Consider the following 20,334-nt stretch of genomic DNA (forward strand, 5'->3'; position numbering starts at 1 on the left):
ATGTATACTGATAAATATAGGTTTGATCATGAGCACTCAAAAATGTTTGAGTTATTGAATTTTAAATATGGTTTTTGCGTAAGTTTATTATGGGAACTGAATTAGTACCGTGAGTCCATAAGGTGTGTGCATTTGCAACAAGTAAAGTGGAGAGAATGTTGGCATAACTCTATGCTACTTTCATGAAATTTGATTGAAATTTCCTTATATGTGATAATAGGAGAAAATGCGCTGCCTGATGCAGACAGCGGGTCAAAATGGCTGCTTCTATATACAAAACAAAATGTACTTGAACTAGTCCCAAGTTCTTCAACTTTATCAGTTACTGAAATTTGCCAGAGAAGAAAATACCAGTTTCTGAAAGTGCAGTGAAATAATTATAAAATATAAGCTATCTAAAAAAAGTTATCGGATGGACAATCTTGGGGATACATTTTTCAACACGTTTTAAGACAAAAATAGCAGGTTACAATGATTTTCTTCGTTATCAAAGACAGGTCTAAAATGATTTTAAAAAAACTGACTCAATCACGTACCCGAACGAGTCAGAAAGCGGTGTTTGGTGGAATACCAGTGTTGACATCAATATGAAATTATCAAGAGTTAATTTCGAAATTCCATTCCATAGGTTATTTATCTATTCTACCATATCTCTGTAGAATAACCTCCATCAAAATATAAGACTTGCTCCAACAATTCGTAAATTAAGACATTAAATGTTAAATATTCGTAAGCGGCCCATTACGATAGCTAAGGCGAGAGAATATGCAATTCACCATGCAATAATAAGAAATAAGTCTAGTGCAATAAATAAAAAAGAGGACTTAATCATGTAATTCAATCATCATGTCCGTGAAGAGGTACTAGTAATTGCGTCACATTATGATTTAAATAAAACCGCTTACGTGGATCAGTGCATAATTTATCTCTCAAATCTGTAGTACCTTCGACGCTAATGATGATTGACATTTACCTTTGGTGCAAATGTTTGTATGTGTATCCCTCATTCAAGCGATTCAATCATGTTCTCTCATTTTCTTCTTTTACTTGCACTAAATCTGCACAATATTATTGATGAAAATGGATATAACAAAAATATCTACAACAACAGCATGAAAAATCGGTAAAAAAAACAACGGATTTAAAACATGCTTGATTCGTTAGCGAGCATCAACAATATTACAACATAAGAGACACCTGGAGATAAAACTCCTTGTTAAACTGTTGAGTACCTGTATCTTAAAGTAAAGAAGCTCCAAAACTCTACAAGAGAGAGAGAGAGAGAGAGAGAGAGAGAGAGAGGAGGTTTATGCGATTACAGTAAGTAACATTGGAACAAAACATGATTATGATTAAATATCTTTATTTCATGATTTGGTGTTTCTTTATACAAATTAAAACATTCATGAGAAAGGTAAGAATTTATTCAGTTAAAAGATGATCATAATTAAATTAAACATACTGGTAAAAATGTTTGAAGAATTAAAATATCAATTAAACATCATACTTTCGTGGTTTCTGGCGTGTGAAGAACTCTTTCTCATAGCACATCACTTGTGTATTCTAGTTTAAAAAAGTTTTCGACATTATTATTGCTGTGTAAGTGATAATGTGAACCATGTTTGACCATTTAAATTTGAAACCAGTCGCTGAAACATCAGACTGTGAATCGTGTTTAAGAAACCGTCCTTCATTGGCTGCAAGTTCTCTAAACATAGCCTGAGCATTTTCTACTGAAAAATTTGATTGGGTATGCAATTTAGCCGAGGTGAAATTTGATTGACTCTCGAGGCAATTAATGGCATATATTTTGTAGCGTTTTCCTCCAATAATGCCGTCGGATAAGGGTATGCTCGTGAAAAAGAGGTGTACTTCTGTTGTCTGAAATAAAGAAGCAATAAATCGTGCAGAATTTGATCCCATCCGTTTCATCTGGGTATTGAAGTAATGTTTTTTGAAAATGGATTTTTGGGGGGCGAATTGAACAATGCCTTGCATATTCCCGTCTCTATTCTGAGTTTAACTAAGAGTCAAAACAATACATAGTGATAAATGAACAATCAGAAACGCTTTTCTTTTGTCTGAGTCGTTTGCGTAATTTAGCCGTAAAGTAAATTAAGACAGTACCTCGACAGCAGCAGTGAAAATTGGATTACTGAATTAAACTCTTTCAAATACGTTGGTACATATGCGTGTTGCCGATAGAAATTTTTTACTTGTAATCTAACGAAGAAATGAACATATCTAGGCCAGGACTGTGCAGAGCATGTTTCGGTCATGTTCTAATTTTTATGTTGTCGTTGTTCGACCGCTTTCACCTTTTCACTAATTAGCAGGTGTGCTATCTCGGTCAGTCTGTTCTACTACTTTTCTAATTTGTGAAATAAGATCCTCAAATCTGGAGCCCCGGGTGGCCTAGTGGTTTAAGGCACTCGTCTTTACAAATCACCGTCATCCAACATATATCAGCGTAGGTTCGCGTCTCAAGCTCCGTTAGCGTGGGTATGTGAGAAAGCTTGCCAGAATCTTCTCGTGGGTCAGTAGTTCTTCCCGAGGTTTTCATTTTTCTTTCGCCCACCGAATACACTGGCCGCCATGTATAGCCTATTATGTGTTGAAACATGCAGTTATGTACATAACAACAACAACAACAACGGAGAAATGTCGACAACAAAGCTTCTTCAGGGTGATAACCAAAGACTTCGAAAAGTCTCGTCATAGTAGTCCGTAACCTTGCTAATCGGATAACATTGTGTATGACGTACCAGTGAATAAATCAGTACAAAGTACACATACATTTGCAGCCACAGTACCTTAATTGGCACAGCTTCGGACATGTAATCCAAGGGCTGTAGTTCCATACCCAGCCGATATCGGCTGCCTCAGAGAGTCCTTAAGAAATGCATTTAAATCTCATTTCATCGGCAGGATATTGCCACAAATATCTTAAAAATGCGGTTACAACCCACAAAAACAATGCCGAGGCACATACGTTTACCTTCACTACTGTTTGCTTATCTATATTTTTGGTGATTTTTATACAGCGGGGTTACCGATAGGCCTAATTTACATGAAGTGTGTGTTTGTGTGATCTAGATTTTTAACGTAGCTTTAACAATTTTCCAGTCATATCGTTACGATGTATGCAGTGTGGCTGTTTAAAGTGGTCTAGCACTGGGGCATCATGCCGCAGGCATGCAGAACGATGTCCCACCCAGTCACACTATCCTGACACCAGGCCGACCAGTCCCAACACCAACCTCTCTTAATGCTGAGACCTAATTTACATGAAGTGTGTGTGTGTGTGATCTAGATTTTTAACGTAGCTTTAACAATTTTCCAGTCATATCGTTACGATGTATGCAGTGTGGCAGTTTAAAGTGGTCTAGCACTGGGGCATCATGCCGCAGACACGTAGCATGATGTCCCACCCAGCCACATTATCCTAAATATCAGGATAGCACATTTTCCACGGATCGCTGAGATGGAATAAAGTCTTTTGAGATCCAGTACTCAGTCCCTTAGTTTCAGGTTATTTATTGTGCTGTATTGATATGGATCTATAACACAATGTTGAACTAAAGCTCAGTCTGCACAGATGACTGCTAGAATTTTCGTATTCTTTGATAGCTGACTTAACAAAAATGGACGCTCATCATTTTGGCAATACATATGAATAAGTGTTATTTATTCATTCTCAGCTTCGACATCGAGAGCATTTATATTTCCTCTGCTCTCCTTAAAGCGTCTTCAAACTTGAAAATCTACAATATTTTGCGAACATAACACTATTTTGCGAAGTTTTGTCACGCCACGAAATCAGCTCATACCAACATACCAAAACTAGAAAATAGAAGCATTTACAGACGCTGAAATGGTGTAGCTGTATGCATTCAATTTAATTATTAGTCTTTTTTTTACATTAGTCAAATGCTTGGTTACTTAAAAAAAATGAAATAGACTCGCTTTTAATATATGCACATTTTATCTGTTACAGCATCTATGTTGAGTTAATGTTTTATATTCATCGCCTGCTTGTACATGTATTTTCGGCAAAACGATAAGAAAAATATTTGTACATGTCGATCGACTGTTTGCATTCATATACCGTATATGTCAGCGTCCGCATTTCGTCGTTTCATACCGCAACCTTTCATCACCTTCGTAGTATATATTGTACTGAGGTATCACAGGTTACTTTGTTACCAACCAAGTTTGGATTTTTTTTATTCAGCCATTTATCTAGTAGCGTTTAATGTCCTCTTTGCGTTGCTGGAATGCAACTCATACTCGAAAGTAAAGGGACTGAACAGTTCTATTTCTCGTTGATGACGATTGAGTTGTGTATGACGCAGGCGTAAAGAAAAATGTAAAATAGGTAAACGCAAGCGTCTGCTAGACATAGACCTATCAGCATTGCCCTGAGGGAGATAATAATCATTACAGGTTATACGGATTTTGATGGAATATGGCGCTGAATTGTTTAATCACCACAACAAAATTTTCGAAATTCTGGAAATTGTAACCAGTAATTCCTGAACAAATACACGGGAGGAAATCACAGGAAATTGGTTTCTATTGAAAACCCTGGCACAACATTAGCATCTTTTTGATACGATTTCATTAAATCATTGTCAATAGTTTCTTATCGGTGCACGTGATAACTGCAGTTGATTGGCTGGTATACTATATATACTCATCATCTTCTTGATACGATTTCATTAAATCATTGTCAATAGTTTCTTATCGGTGCACGTGATAACTGCAGTTGATTGGCTGGTATACTATATAGTCAATAGGGGTGGATAGGATCATCAATGCTATTGGCAAAGTCATTCGGGTAGACTTGGTAAAGACCCTAGTAATGTCCATAGTTTTCCAGGAGCAATTGTTGATACGCAATCCAGTTCGACATAATAGTCTGATAGATTAAATAGCGAAATATTCCCGTGGCTTAGTTGTTATAACACTGTCCTCTCTTGCAGTCTAATCCTGATTCATGCATTTGAAAAGAAAGAGAAACACTGCGTAGTTATGGACAATGTGGGCAATTTAATCCGAATCGGGGATGTTAATTTACTTTCGGTATGGATGGGACCTTTCCTGAGTTGATGGTAGTCATCCTGAAGAAACGAAAATGACGACTGAAATTTTTATGCATAATGACCTCGTGTAAAGTGTTGTTGTTGTTGTAGGGTTTAACGCCATTTTTCAGCACAAGATAGGCTACACATGGCGGCCAGTATTAATGGTGGAGGAAGAACCCGGGAAAACCCCAGAAAGAACTACCGACCCACGAGAAGCTACTGGCAAGCTTTCTCACATACCAACATAGGCCGAACCCGCAAACGATTTTAATGATTAATGCGGCACGATTCGACAATTCATTATGATCCGTTGTCATTTTCATTCGGTGCCAGACAACTAATTTACGTTCATGGCAACATGTCAAAATGCTTCCCCATGTCAGTCTTAGAACGGTAACACAAATTTGTTTTGTGCATCTAAGTAAGCGGTGAGTTCTGTACTTGGTGAAATCTATCTGTCAAAGTATTAAGGTCTACAATAATTTCAATTTGTACGTGAGAACTTGTATGTGCGCAATAAAGCAGCAACAACTAATTTACCGTAAATAAGGTGAATCATGCATTTATTTGATGTAAAATGGAGACAGTCATGTCATGGTTACAGCACATCCTTTTAAAGATTTAACACGGCATTATTCCAATAATATTTCTATTTTGTATGCATTAACACTTTAGTGAACAACTAATTTACGGTAACAAAGGCCAATTCAATATCTTGACTATAACTTTGTCATGAAATTTTCGGTATTTCTGTCATGAGCAATTGATTATAATATGTGTGTGTGTGTGTGTGTGTGTGATTAGATTTTTAATGTAGCCTTAACAAGTTTTCAGTCATACCGCTACAACGTCTGCAGTGTGGCAGTTTATTGTGATGTCTAGCACTAGGTCATCATACCGCTGACATGCAGCATATATCTCACCCAGTCACATTATCCTGACACCAGACCGCCCAGTCCTAACACTAACCTCATAATGCTGTTAGTACCATTTTTAAACGTCTTTGATACGACGGGGTTCGAACCCGCGACCTACCGCAACCGAGTCGGACGTTCTACCACTATGCCACTGGAGCGGTCCTGATTATGATGAAAGCCATCGAGTACAGTTGCTTGTCATAGAAATGGGATGGGTGTACTTTGTGACTTCCAGACTGATGCGCAATTTTAAAATCGTTTTCTTTAACGCAGAGATAGGGAACCAGCAGGTCCGGAGTAGAGACGGATATATTTACATGAGCCTGAAAAACATTGTTTACAGACCATTATTTAGGTACGTAAACCCGTAATAATGCATACTGGATTGTGCGGATATTACAGTAAAAAAAACCCCTTAATTTATGAAAGGAAAATATTTTGTTAATATAATATCAATTTGGTCTATCACACATAAAAGTGTATCAGTATGTGCGGAACATGATAGTAAACAACAAGTGAAATAGGTTGAAAAAGGAAAAAAAAATCGTGCAAGGAATTTTCTTGCCGTAACCTTTACACTTTTTATTGCTATACATAGTCAATTTACCACTGAATTTAAAGATGAACAACAATTGATACAGACTCTTAAAACATTGGAGATATCATAACTTGTCATATGCATCAAGGGTATGTTTTGATTTGAAGTCATGTACACCCAGAGAAATGGACGTGTAGGTTTCCCTATACTAAAGATCTCAGAACATAACTAGATTACTATAAATAAAGACTATTCCAGTAAGTTTTTACGAAGACAGTTTTCATTTGCCCAGAATCCTTGTATAATATTAACTTTCATCTTCACCATGACAACCTATGGGTTTTCTTGTAGAGAGTGTCTGCGTTTTATTTATTACCGCATCAAACCGGTAACTTTTAGCAAGGCGTGCTATGATTTATGACAAGAACAAGTGCTTCATTTTGCATTGAAGATAAAGTCCAGATTTCGGGTTTTGGAGGTTTTTAATAGAGAGAAACTAGTGTAGTAGCCATATTTGTCCGTTTGTATCTATTAATGCGTAATTAAAAATCAGCAACAATAATAACTTTCACAACACCCTCTGAGGTTCAATTAATATTTTCGTCTTTTTACCGATTGTTAGTAATTTGTGACTATTCGATGATAAAACGGTATATCACAACCTGTATTTCGTTATGTGGTTGTTCACGTGAACGTGCGATTAATTAAGAGAACGACATGGCTTGAAAAGAAATAGCTTTTGGGGGTAAGAGGGAATTAACATTACGGCCGCCATCATGAAGGTATCATCATATGGCAATAAGGGGAAGTTGACTTTAGTCCATAGGTTTCACATTATGGAACTGTATGGCGACAAGGGGAAGATAGCTATAGTCCATAGGTTTCACATTATGGAACTGTATGGCGACAAGGGGAAGATAACTTTAGTCCATAGGTTTCACATTATGGAACTGTGTGGCGACAAGGGGAAATGAAATGTCAAACACTTTGATAGGATTAACCATACGTAGTCATGAATGAGAAAACGTAACCTTAGCTAGTAAAATATGAAATAGAGGACAAAGTGACCTTTTCTGGTATGAGTGGAGTGGAGCAGTAAAAGATATGTACAGAATCATCTAAATCAATGATTAAAGCGTGATCATTAAAACTATAAAATGAAACAAAAAGTCCATGAAATATGAAATATTGGTCTCAGTGATCTACTTTTAAGACGAGGATGTAGTACTGGTCAAGATGCACCCGCGCACTAAGCTTCGAGATTTCAGGTATAACAGTATCATGCAGTAGATAAAAACCATTCTGGTCATGAGCTAATTCAAAATCTTAACAAGACATTTAAATAATAGGTCACAATGACCTTTTGCTGCAACGTTATGGTACTAATATAAATGCATACAAAACTCCCGGTGTGACGATTCTGGCATAAACGGTGCTTGGGATTGAACCCACGACAGTGAAGCATGCAATATGGTCGCAGTGATCTAGTTTTGTGATGAGGGGAGTTGTACTTAAGACGCATGCCCACGATAAGTTTCTTGAATCCAGGTTTAACAGAATATAGACAAGGTGCATTAACTATTTGGTAATGACCTAACCCAAACTATTAAAATGTAAAATTTAGTTCGTATTAATACTTTGTTTTATAAGAGTGTAGTGCTGAGATCGATTAATGCAACTGGCCTACATTGATGATTCTAGCATGGTTACAGTTTGAGAAATGAACATAACCATGAGCGTGAAATAGGAACCACAGGTGGTCGACAGGTCTAAGGTATAACAGAATATAGACAAGGTGCATTAACTATTTGGTAATGACCTAACCCAAGCTATTAAAATGTAAAATTTAGTTCGTATTAATACTTTGTTTTATAAGAGTGTAGTGCTGAGATCGATTAATGCAACTGGCCTACATTGATGATTCTAGCATGGTTAGAGTTTGAGAAATGAACATAACCATGAGCGTGAAATAGGAACCACAGGTGGTCGACAGGTCTAAGGCGCTCGCCTTTGCAGATTACTCCACAACTTACCGCTATCCGCGTGAGTTCCAATCCCGAGGGTATATGAGAAAGCTTGGCAGTAGCTTCCTGTGGGTCGGTGGTTCTTCCCGGTTTCTTCCTCCAGCATATAGCCTATCGTGTGCTGAAAATTGTCGTTAAACCCATTAAGCGTGAAATACAAGTCAAATTTACCTACTTTTGTAATGAGGATATATACAGTACTCATCAAGAAGTATCCCCGCACCAAGTTTCATGAATCTATGTAGAAGAGTGTATATACACGGGGCAACTAACCCATTTTTTTTTAGGAGTTACACACTTACTCTCAACATGTAAAATGTATGTCACAGTATCCTCTTTTTGTGGTACTAATTCAGATGCAAACAATCATCTAGCTTAGTAATTCTAGCATGAACATAACTTTTCATTTTGTGCGGTGTAACGCCATTTTTCAGCACAAAATAAGATATATATGAAGGCCAGTATATTTTGTGGACGAAAATCCATGAATGGCCCATGCAAGACCCACCGATTCACGGGAAGCGACTGACATCCTTTCTGACCCACCCACTTTAGTCGAGCCGAGACTCGGACTCGCACGGAGGGAAGCGAGATGTGTTGGCGATTTGTAAAGACGATCGCCCTAGACCACTCGGCCACCTGGTGTCGGGAACATAATTTGAGAAAGATTTTTTTTTAAAAAACCTAAACAAGCTAAACAACAAATATATGTTACAGTGACCTACATTTGTGATGAAGCTTCACATAGTTTCATGATTCCAGGTATAACACCACTTTTAGTGACCTAGACGCAAAAACAACCAAAAATATCTAACTAATGTACATGAATGTGCAACGTTGGCTTCCCGCCCCTTCCTCAGGTTATTTTTACTATTACACAAAACTATTGCCTTTGTCGAAGGAAGAGACGGTAGATGACACTTGGTGAGGGTGTACAGATGTTTATGTTTTTATCTATGCGGACGCCAACTCCGACACAGGGGGTAGTGCAATATATCAGCCCTGTACGAGCTTTAAGACACTGAACCTAATAGTTTTTGAGGTTGTTGTGATTTGTGGGCTTAACGCCATTTTCAACACATAGGTTATACATGGCGGCCAGTTATGAAGTGGAGGAAGTGTGTGCGCGTGTGTGTGATTAGGAGTTTTAACGTAGCTTTAAAAATTTTTCAGTCATATCGCTACGATGTCTGCAGTATGGCAGTTTATAATGATGTCTAGCACTGGGGCATCATGGAGGAAGAACCCGAAGAACTCGGGGAGAACAATCTATCCACCGGAAACTACTGGCAAGCTTTCTCACATACCCACATTGGCCGAGCTTGAGACTCGAACCCACGAGGACAGGGATCGTGAAATGACAGTGATTAGTAGGGGGCGAGAGCTTTAGACCACTAGGCCACCGGATTTTTTTATTTCACAAATTAGAAAAGTAATACAGTATAACAGTCTGACTGATAGCTAGTGAAAATGTGAAAGCGGTCGAACAATGACAAAATAAAAATTAAAATATATTTGACAATCGCAAGTAATTACCAAAACGTGTTCTGCACGATCTAGGCTGAGAGATTTTCACAGGGTGACAATTTTTACTTGAACACATTCTTGGCAACCAGAAATAGTGACCATTCGCTTCAAGATAAACGTGATCAAAGCTAGTGGTCCTCACGAATAGCATTCAAGAGTATGGAAGTGTAAATTTTTTTATTGTAACTATTATAAAGAAAATTTACTCCATTGTTTCAGAAATTACGCCGATTCACATATTGCTTCCGGTGATGATTCTATTGAAATATACAGTGTGGGATGATGAGGGGAGTACGTTAACTGTTTGATGTGGGTAGATGCACACATTTGTACTCGGATGAATTTACAGTACAACTTAAGATCACGTAAACTTTAAAACAAGAACATAAGTTATGGACAACGAACATTAAATTTTCATGGTTGGTACGCCATCATAAAGTTCCTTAACCGAGTTCACATTAAAATAATTTTAAAAAATAGCAATTGTCTCGCAAATGTGAGTAGACTAGTTCAGTTGTCAGTGAAAACTGCCGGATAATGCAATCTGCTTGAGGTGCACGAGTCGGGTGTGTGACGTGATCGTTACAATACTGCACGAGTCGGGTGTGTGACGTGATCGTTACAATACTGTCTTCAGTGATGATTTGATGTTCTGAAGCCTGCTTTTTTTTTTTTTTTTTCATTTCACATATTTTACTGTGTCAAGGAAATGAAACAAGCCGATTTATAAATGAATGATAAAAGCCGGCTTTATATGTGGCGACATCTAAGCGGAAGACAATTGAGTTCGGAAAGCCATTTTAGAAGTAGAGATTCTGTTTAATTTACGAAGGTACTAATAACTTGCTTTAGATTGATAATGGTTCCAACATTAATGGTCTACAGGAAACCAACGTATACAAGTTTATAGTAGCAGACGTTCTGAGATATACATTTTCATGTGCGTGCAAAAGTGCAGTTCCGTAACCAGAGATGTCAAAGACATAACAGTTTTGTTGAGATTTTATTCCAACAACGCAATACCGTCTTCATCTTTGCAGTTGTTTATAAGCAGTACACCTACCAACACTCTATTGATTATCAATATGCCTTTGTAATTTCTGACAGCATTACTTCGGAATTAATAGTTGTATTTCGCCAATTTTAAAAGAAACGATATTTTATTTTATTTTACAACGAAAAACATTAAGAAAACCAAGGTATGCATTATGTGTCACCGAGGACTTGTTTACAGTTTGGACTTAGCCCAGCCTGGCTCTTCTGTAGACAATTATTTTTCCAAATTTCTGGGGAAAATACTTATTTCAAACTGTTAGTATGACTGGTGTGTGTATGTGTATATATATACATGTGTGTGTGTGTGTGTGTGTACATATAAATATATATTGACCCAGCTGAGAGGTACACAACGTCAGAACTTACAGAAATGGGAGGAAGAATTGCTGTTTTGTTTTGTAAGCCGTTTATAGGCACTTTTACAGATATTTTCAGATATTTTTATCTGTAGTAGATACATCCACGCACTCGCCAATCGTAAATAACAGTCACTTTTTTATAGCAAGGCACCACTTTTTCAACTGTTCAGAAGTTAATTTTATGTATGTATGTATGTATGTATGTATGTATGTATGTATGTATGTATGTGTGTGTGTGTGTGTGTGTTTAAAAGGATCTAATAAAATATATCACACCGTGGTAATGTCTGTTCCCTTAAAACGAATTATTTAGTTAGGAGGGGAAGCAAATGAAAAGTTTTTTGCTTGTAAATATAATAAACTAGATCAATATACACTTGAAAACTAACAAGACCGTGAAAAGGATAGGATAGATAGCCATAACTGTAGTGTTTATTTCAATTGAATTGACCGATTCCAAAATCTTTTTTGTTTATCTTGTCATCTTGTCAGGATGGGAAATGCTTCTGACTAAGCGCTCGGGGAGACAGATAAATCGATCCACTAAAATAATTAAATTCATGGATTTTCAATATTCAAATGAAGAAAACTGTATAAAAAGTATGATTTCTTACCAAAGAGCAATTGAAAATAGAAACTACGATTCTGTTCTGACTCAGGGTTGCGGGACAAGATTTGTTGGTAACGGAATTGTACGCCGACACAGATTTATACACATCAACATCCGGGTTTAGCGCCATTAAAACATCATCATCCATGTCGCAGAAGTAGGTCAGTTCGTCTGAATAATAATAATAATAATAATAATAATGATAATAATAATAATGACAACTACATGTAAATACTTTTAGAGACATGTAAGTGGTGTACAATGAGACAGATACCATATATGTATACCTTTAAAAATTTAAATTGCAACAAATATACAAGCGCAATACTTAATGATAATCTAAAAATCATAAATGTTACTACATAATTGATGCTGGTGTCGTTAAATATCGTTTTGGGATTTCGAGACGATAAAATATCTAAGCAAAAACTACTAGCCAGATAATGTATTAAAGGAGTTATTTTTTCATTAATTTTTGTTTCTCGTTTATAATTATCGTAGTCTACGTTTTAATTTATCTGACTATAATTATTTCAAGATATTTAACTTATAATATTTAGATATGCAATAAAATATATGTTTTACCATTGTAACCTTCAACTTTTTAACCTTTAACCTATGGTTTGGGTTTTGGTGTTGTGGGTTTAACGCCATTTTCAGCACAATATATCCTATAGATGGCGGCCAATATATTTGGTGGAGGAAGAACACGGGAAGAGCCCGGGAAAAGAATAACCAACACACAGGAAGCTACTGAAAAACTTCGTCATATACTCGTGTTTTGTATATTTAATATGCATTGTTGTTATTTTTAATTTTTTTTGATTATATGCTATTGTAATAATTTAATCTTGAATATTGGACTTAACCTTGTTCAAAATCTAGTTAAGTTTCTACTTTATCTGAATTATCGATGTTGAAAAAAATTCTGTAAACACTTAATACATAGCTAAAATATGTTTTTATGTGTATGGGTTTAATATCAGGATCATTATTAATAGAAGTAAACATGTTTACTTGGGTCTGGACTAGATTATTTGAATTCTCCAACAATATAATATTATAATTACAGTAACTGACTTTTTAATTATGAGTAACATTTTATTTGGTAAACATTAAGTTTTAGAAGGTTATTTTCCATTAGGTAATATTTTTTTTATAGAAAATGTTATTTGTGACCTAAGGTCAAGTAGAGGACTATATAATCGTGTCACTGTAAATGAAATTTAACATCCAAGCAGAATCAAGTTATTGTTGTGTACATTATTTGGTTTGGAATTATTCAAATTATTTCTTCTCTGGAAATACAAAAATGCTCCGACAATATTCTTGGAAATAGGGACTTGAATTTTATACTGAAATTGAAATAAGTATTTCTTCTTGTATTGTATTTCTATGTTTCAGCAAAACACTTAGCACATCAACACTTTACGAGCCCTCCACAACACTACAACACTTTTGAGTGTTGGATTTAATTTGGATTTCTACTAAAGTTTAGTCAGAACTTTTATTATTAGGGCTTTATTTCACATCACATTGTTGTTGTTGTTGTTGTATGGTTTAACGCCATTTTTCAGCACACGATAGGCTATCCATGGCGGCCAGTATTAATGGTGGAGGAAGAACCCGGGAAAACCCCGGAAAGAACCACCGACCCACGAGTTCATACGTTGTGAAGTTTATACTGATTTATGCTGATTCATACTGATTTATGCTGATTTATACAATATTTGAAATCAGTAAGCATCACTATTGATTTAACTCTTATTTGAAAATGAATCTGGTACTGCTGTAAAGAATACCTCAGTTATGAAAGAAACACTGAAGTTCATTATAAACATGAAGATGTTCATTCAAGCATAATGTACTTTGGAAAATGGGTATTGCCATTTGTATTGTGGAAAGGTACAAGCTGTACGTTTTGTCCCTACGTGCGGCAATACAATATGATTGATTGAACAGAATATCAAGGGAAATCAACAAAAGCAAATAGATTACCTAGGTCGGAAAACTGTACATCAAACATTGCTGTAGTTTCGACAACTGTTGTTCCGTCATTCTTCCCCGCGATGATTTGTTGAGTCGTGTTAACTTCCGGAGATTCTTCGGTGACACCTTGGCGTTTACGCCGGAGAAAACTGTGGATGAACCAATCCAATTTCGATTTACTCGTTTTCCTCTCTGGGACGGACAGCATCGAGTAAATTCCTTTCTTAAGAATGGTGTCGAATAGATAAATGATGATTTTCTCTCCCTGAAATGAAAAAGTTGCTAATGTGTGTGTGATTAGGATTTTTAACGTAGCTTTTAACAATGTTTCAGTCATATCGCTACGATGTCTGCAGTGTGGCAGTTTATAGTGATGTCTAGCACTGGGGCATCATGCCGCAGACACGTAGGATGATGTCCGACCCAGTCACATTATCCTGACACTAGGCCGACCAGTCCTAACACTAACCTCTTAATGCTGAGCACCTAGCGAGGAAGCTGTCCATTTTTTAAGTCTTTATATATATATATATATATATATATATATATATATATATATATATATATATATATATATATATATATATATATATATATATATATATATATATATATATATATATATATATATATATATATATTGAAAATAACATGGTATTTAAAGTGTTTGTATAAAGCAAATTGATATAATACTATTGGTATATCAAATTGTGATCCGCCCATGTCGCAATGATACTCTTATATAAATATTCTAGCAACCGTGTGCTATTTATTTAAGATCAATGATGAATTTCCAAACAATCATTAGTGACCTATTAAAAAATTCTATAAAAAGTGTTAATAATACCCGTTTTCTAAATGAATTTAATATCGTACACAATTTCATCGCAATCCTTTCTATTTTCTGTTTCCCCTCCCCTTATGCATAATGGAAAAAACTACGCAGAAATATGGAGTGAGAGAGAACAATAATTTGGGTTGGATGAAAACATTGAACTTGAACTTACACAAAGTAACCTACAAGAATATGGTTCGTCGTAACGGTATGTGTACACTTTCCTTGGGATTTATCAGCAGTGTTTATATAATCAATGATACAAAGATGCAAACCCTGTCGACATTATACGGTAAATTTCTCGGTTACGTGGTACACATACTGTGATGTATTTAATGTTTTGTTGTTGTTGTTGCTACTTAAACCTATTATGTTCTAAAACTTATTAATTAAATATGAAAACGTTCAAAGGCCTCTCACAGGACATTTGACTGATGGTAAAAGTTAAGTCAAACCGACCAGAGAGAGAGAGAGAGAGAGAGAGAGAGAGTACCTAACAATAAAGTATTATATTGATTTAATCTATGTGAAGAAAAATAAAAACTCAAAAAAAGAAAACAATCAACTTATCAATATGCAAAAGTGACAGTGAATAGCCACAATATGAATAGAACTACATTTTTTTTAGCGGACACACTCGGCAGCGAAGTGAGGAGTTCATTCACTCTTGTCAATAAAGTTACCTATAGTAAATCTGAACTCCGTTCATTGGGCAAATATATGTATTTGTATGTGATATAAATAAAATATATGTATAGTCTGTACACTGTATGAATGATATACCACTCACTGTATACAATTTTCATTAAAAGGAGACTTGGCAAGCCGAGTTTCCTTTTAATGAAAAATTTAGACATCTTGTGGTATATCATTGATGCAGCATACTTACAATATGTATGTATGTATGTATGTATGTATGTATGTATGTATGTATGTAGGAAGGTAGGTAGGTAGGTAGGTGCACACAAATGAAATTATTTATATTAATATAAACCCACATAACAGTAGCTAGCATCTTGCACAAAATGCATATCAATTAACTTTCTTTCGCTCGTTTGAGTTACACGGTCTCTAGCAAACGATTTCTGGGCCAATTTTACCGGAGCGGTGAAGAACCAGGCAGTTTTTTCACTATGCAAGGTTACTATTTTTGAAACTTATAATGCGACAAGGTCAGGATATAAATTACAAATACATACACTTACTTCAAACATTTTTTTCGTATTTATATATATGTTTGGTAAAATGTAACTGAAATTAAAAGAATTTATTTCAACTTCCAAACACATTATAAAATGAGTACTCAGCCAGTCCAGATACTGCAAATATGGCTGCCGATGACGTCATCTGATAAGGGTTTACATTCGTGTTTTTCCTGAACCATACAGTAAACACTTCCTAATCTAATTTTCTTTAAAATGTTGCTAGTGCTTTTTTCAACTGCTTACACCATTGTAGTCAGATACGACAACATAACCAAATTATGTTAGAGAAATGACAAAGGGCTGTTCAAAGGGTGGTTTGAAAAAAGCTAGAGCCACATTTTATCAAGTTGGGTTCAACACGGACGTTGTAATCCATTTTTTCTGAGCTATGATTGCTGATCAAGTATTTTTTCATCGTGTGGACCAGGGGTCTCAAACACGCGTACCGCGGGCCGCAGGTGTCATGAGAGATAGAAGTGTTGCAGCCGTTGGGCCATCAAAAATGCCCTCATACGACCCTCATGGTGGTTTGAGTTCGAGACCTCTGGTGTAGACGGTGTGTTTAAAGAAACGTAGCAGATCAGACCTCATGACAACGCACCCTTTCTCCTACAAAATATTAGTATATAGAGTTCCAGAAAGATTGAAAGAATTAAACGCAAATTGTCAATTGACCTTAAGTTCAACACAAGGAGCAAATAGAGTACGTTTTTATTACGAGTGATAATGTAATTATAACTGATAATGTAATAGTTACCAATAAAGTAAGAAAACACGCAGTGACCAATGGTTTCATGACACTGAAGCTATGACGTAATGCAATTTTGACTGATGACGCAATGACATCGCCAATGATCTAACACGACTAGAAGCGACAATAGTTCGAATATGCTTTACTGCCTTTGCATGACAAAAGAGATAGGCAGCAATTTAAAGTTTATATGGGAGTTTAGAATTTGACAATGGGCTTTTAGATTTTGACACTGATCTTTTAAAATGACAATGGGCATTTATAATTTGTCAATGAAATTTTAGAATTTCACAATGAGCTTTTATAATTTGATAATGGGCTTTAGAATTTGACAGTGGGCTTTTAGAATTTGACAATGAGCTTTGAGAATTTAACAATAAGCTTTTAGAATTTGACAATGGGCCTTTGTAATTTGACAATGGGCTTTTGTAATTTGACAATGAGCTTTTAGAATATGAAATTGGGGCTTTCAGAATTTGACAATGACCTTTTAAAATTTGACAATAGGCTTTTAGAATTTGACAATCGGCTTTTAGAATTTGACAAATCTGTAGTTGTCATCCACTCATTCATTTAAAAAAGACTTAAATGGTTCGAATGAAGTAGAGTTATGATAAAAACAGCATGTTGCCGCGAACATATGAAAAAATAATCCTCAAAAAGTTAGTTGCTTTAACTTTATAGAATGCACATTACAAATATTTTAAGCAAATCTATTTCATTAAATCTGTGGCAGACCTTAAATGATTTTGTGAACGCTCGTGTGCCAAGCTGATGTGAACAATAACTTTAAAAAAACATTAGTCCATAAGCCATAATCTCAAATAAAAACGGGATTGCGACATAGCTTTCACATCCAGGTTCTTTAATAGTTTAAATTTTGTAGTAAACAACGAGGCCATAATATTTAAAATTGACTCGTTTAAATTAAACAATTGTCGCAACTTTGGTATAAATATACATGTATACACATGAAATAATACATAGTATTTTAGTTATTCGTACTCGTAGCATAATCGTCTCGCTCAAGTTACAAAGGACCACTCTATACTTGTTTATAAAGTCACATCACTATGTCGTTTCATGGATCATTCACTACTGCTGTAATAGGAGTATGTGATTTGGATTTTAACAAAGCTTTAAAATATTGTCAGTCATATCGTTACGATGTTTGCAGGGTGACAGTTTATAGTGATGACTAGCACTGGGGTTTATATATATATATATATATATATATATATATATATATATATATATATATATATATATATATATATATATATATATATATATAGAGAGAGAGAGAGAGAGAGAGAGAGAGAGAGTACCTGGCAATTGGAAATCGTGATGCCATAATACTGTAGGTCTGTTGCAAACTGTGTATTACATTCCTTTCCATTAGAAAAGACTGTCAATGCGGTAGGTTTGAAGTTCTCGTCTTCGGTTATGTAAAAAAGTTCAACCGAGTATACTCCTTTGAGAAACATAAATAAAACGATACACAACTTTAAAATGGGTAACATTTGATGGCTAAAGCTATACAGTTAAAATCAGTAAAGAGACTTGAAATATGACAATACAGTTAAAATGAATAAAAAGACTTAAAAACTTGACTATACAGTTAAAATGCCTTTAGAGATATGTGTATTATGCGAAGGCGCACCACATATTTTGTACGTTGCTTCACACGAGTCGGGTATCTTCGTGAAAAATGATAAATAAATGAGCTCTGAGGGTTTCTTTTAATGTACACATCACCATTTAATATTGGACAATTAACAAGCCAACAGTCACTCATACTGGTCGGGTTGAGCTTTTTCATTTTTCTTCTTGTAGAGAGCATTCGTTAAACATCAATATAATATCTTCAAATTAGGATTTTTATCACTAAAATAGTTTGCCTTAGACGTTACGCATTGTATAATTACGTTGAACAATTTCATTCCCTTCCTTCCCGTATCAATTTTAACAAGACTTTCACAAGACTCTAACAATACTTCAATAAGACCCTAACAAAACTCTAACAATACTTAAACAAGACTCTAGCAAGGCTTTAAGAAGATTCTAACAAATACTTTTATAAGACTTTAACAAGACTCTAACAGGACTTTAGCAAGACTCTAACAAGACTTTAACAAGACTCCAACAAGACTTTTACATGACTCCAACAAGACTTTTACAAGGTTTCACAGGACTTTAACAATACTTTAACAATACTCCAATACAACTCTTACAAGACTTTACTAAGACTTTAACAAAACTCAAACAAGACTTTAATAAGACTTTAACAAGACTCTAAGAAAACTCTAACACGATTCTAATAAGACCATAATAAGACTAACAAGATTTTTAACTAGACTTCAACAAGACTTTAACAAGGCTCTAAAAAGACTTTGCCGCAGTTGATAGAACTTTAATAGGATATATCAAATGAATAACACATAATAGGCTATGTGTAATATTTTGAACAAACTGCATTGTAATACAATTGCCGGAATTAAGAGTGACGTTTTCGAGCGGACCGAATCACGCCCGTCAACTTCGACAAGCGCACCGAGGTGGAACTCGTTGAACTGCTTGAAGCTGTAATTTAATAAATAAGTTTGCTTGTATGTGCATGTCACAAGGCAAACCTAAAGAAAAAAAACCCACTCATATCTTAAAAATACTACAACCCCCCATCCAAACCAAACAAAACAGAAGACAAACAGCATAAAACAAAATAAACAACCCCATGCTTTCCTTTATAATTATGGCAGGATGAAATCCTTTTCTGAGTACAAAAAAGAGAAAAGATGCAATCTACCCAAACGACAAGCAATAGTTGTTGAAGTTATTGTTGCAATACATAATCGCCATCATCATCTTTGTCGTCATCATCAAGATCCTCAGCGCCACCACCGTTATCATTATCATTTTTGCCAGCTTCTTGGGGGCAAATTAAAAGAAAGTTCCGCTTTGAATCTTTGCATATTTATCGCCTCAATAAAGTGAATGGCGTTAAAATCATCGTTCAAAAAGTTTAGCAGTGTTTTTTCACCGTTCTAAATTATGAAACATTAAACCCATGAAGTACGAGATCAATACAAATAAAGTATTTGTATATTAAGCACTAGATATAGGGAGAAATTTGCTTAATATGTATTTGCTTTCTATGCACAAGAACGCAGAATTTTCAACTTTTCTGGTATAGACTTTCTAGTACAGGCTTACTTTCTATTTGATGCAAGTTTTAGCTGAAGCACGTTTTATAAGAAATTACTTAGTGTTGGGCAAAATATCCCCCATCTGAGCTGTAGCTCTCTTCTAATGCAATGTGTAAGTCACGTAATAGGCAGGGAAATGTATCTCTGCATAAAATAATAATAATTCAACATGAGAAAATTAACGTTTGACGGCTGCGGAAAAGTGTCGTGAAAAGGAATTTCGCGTAGCA

The 20,334-nt window shown here is 35.4% G+C and overlaps 2 protein-coding genes across 2 annotated transcripts in view; one reads left to right on the forward strand and one right to left on the reverse strand.

Annotated features, from left to right (window-relative positions):
- The window catches only part of LOC149778683 (uncharacterized), a 111,476-nt gene that overhangs the window by 63,007 nt on the left and 28,135 nt on the right, over positions 1-20,334 (forward strand). The window lies entirely within an intron of this gene.
- On the reverse strand, positions 1,426-18,490 carry LOC149778684 (uncharacterized). Its single transcript, XM_089938515.1, has 4 exons — positions 18,227-18,490; positions 14,117-14,372; positions 12,123-12,289; positions 1,426-1,881 (listed from the first exon to the last, which is right to left on the reverse strand). The coding sequence occupies exons 1-4, from the start codon at positions 18,419-18,421 to the stop codon at positions 1,564-1,566; spliced, it is 936 nt and encodes a 311-aa protein (XP_089794641.1). The 5' UTR covers positions 18,422-18,490; the 3' UTR covers positions 1,426-1,563.

This window comes from Sinohyriopsis cumingii, chromosome 17, assembly GCF_028554795.1.
Source record: "Sinohyriopsis cumingii isolate HCF-2022 chromosome 17, ASM2855479v2, whole genome shotgun sequence".
In the NCBI taxonomy this organism is placed as follows: Eukaryota; Metazoa; Mollusca; class Bivalvia; order Unionida; family Unionidae; genus Sinohyriopsis; species Sinohyriopsis cumingii.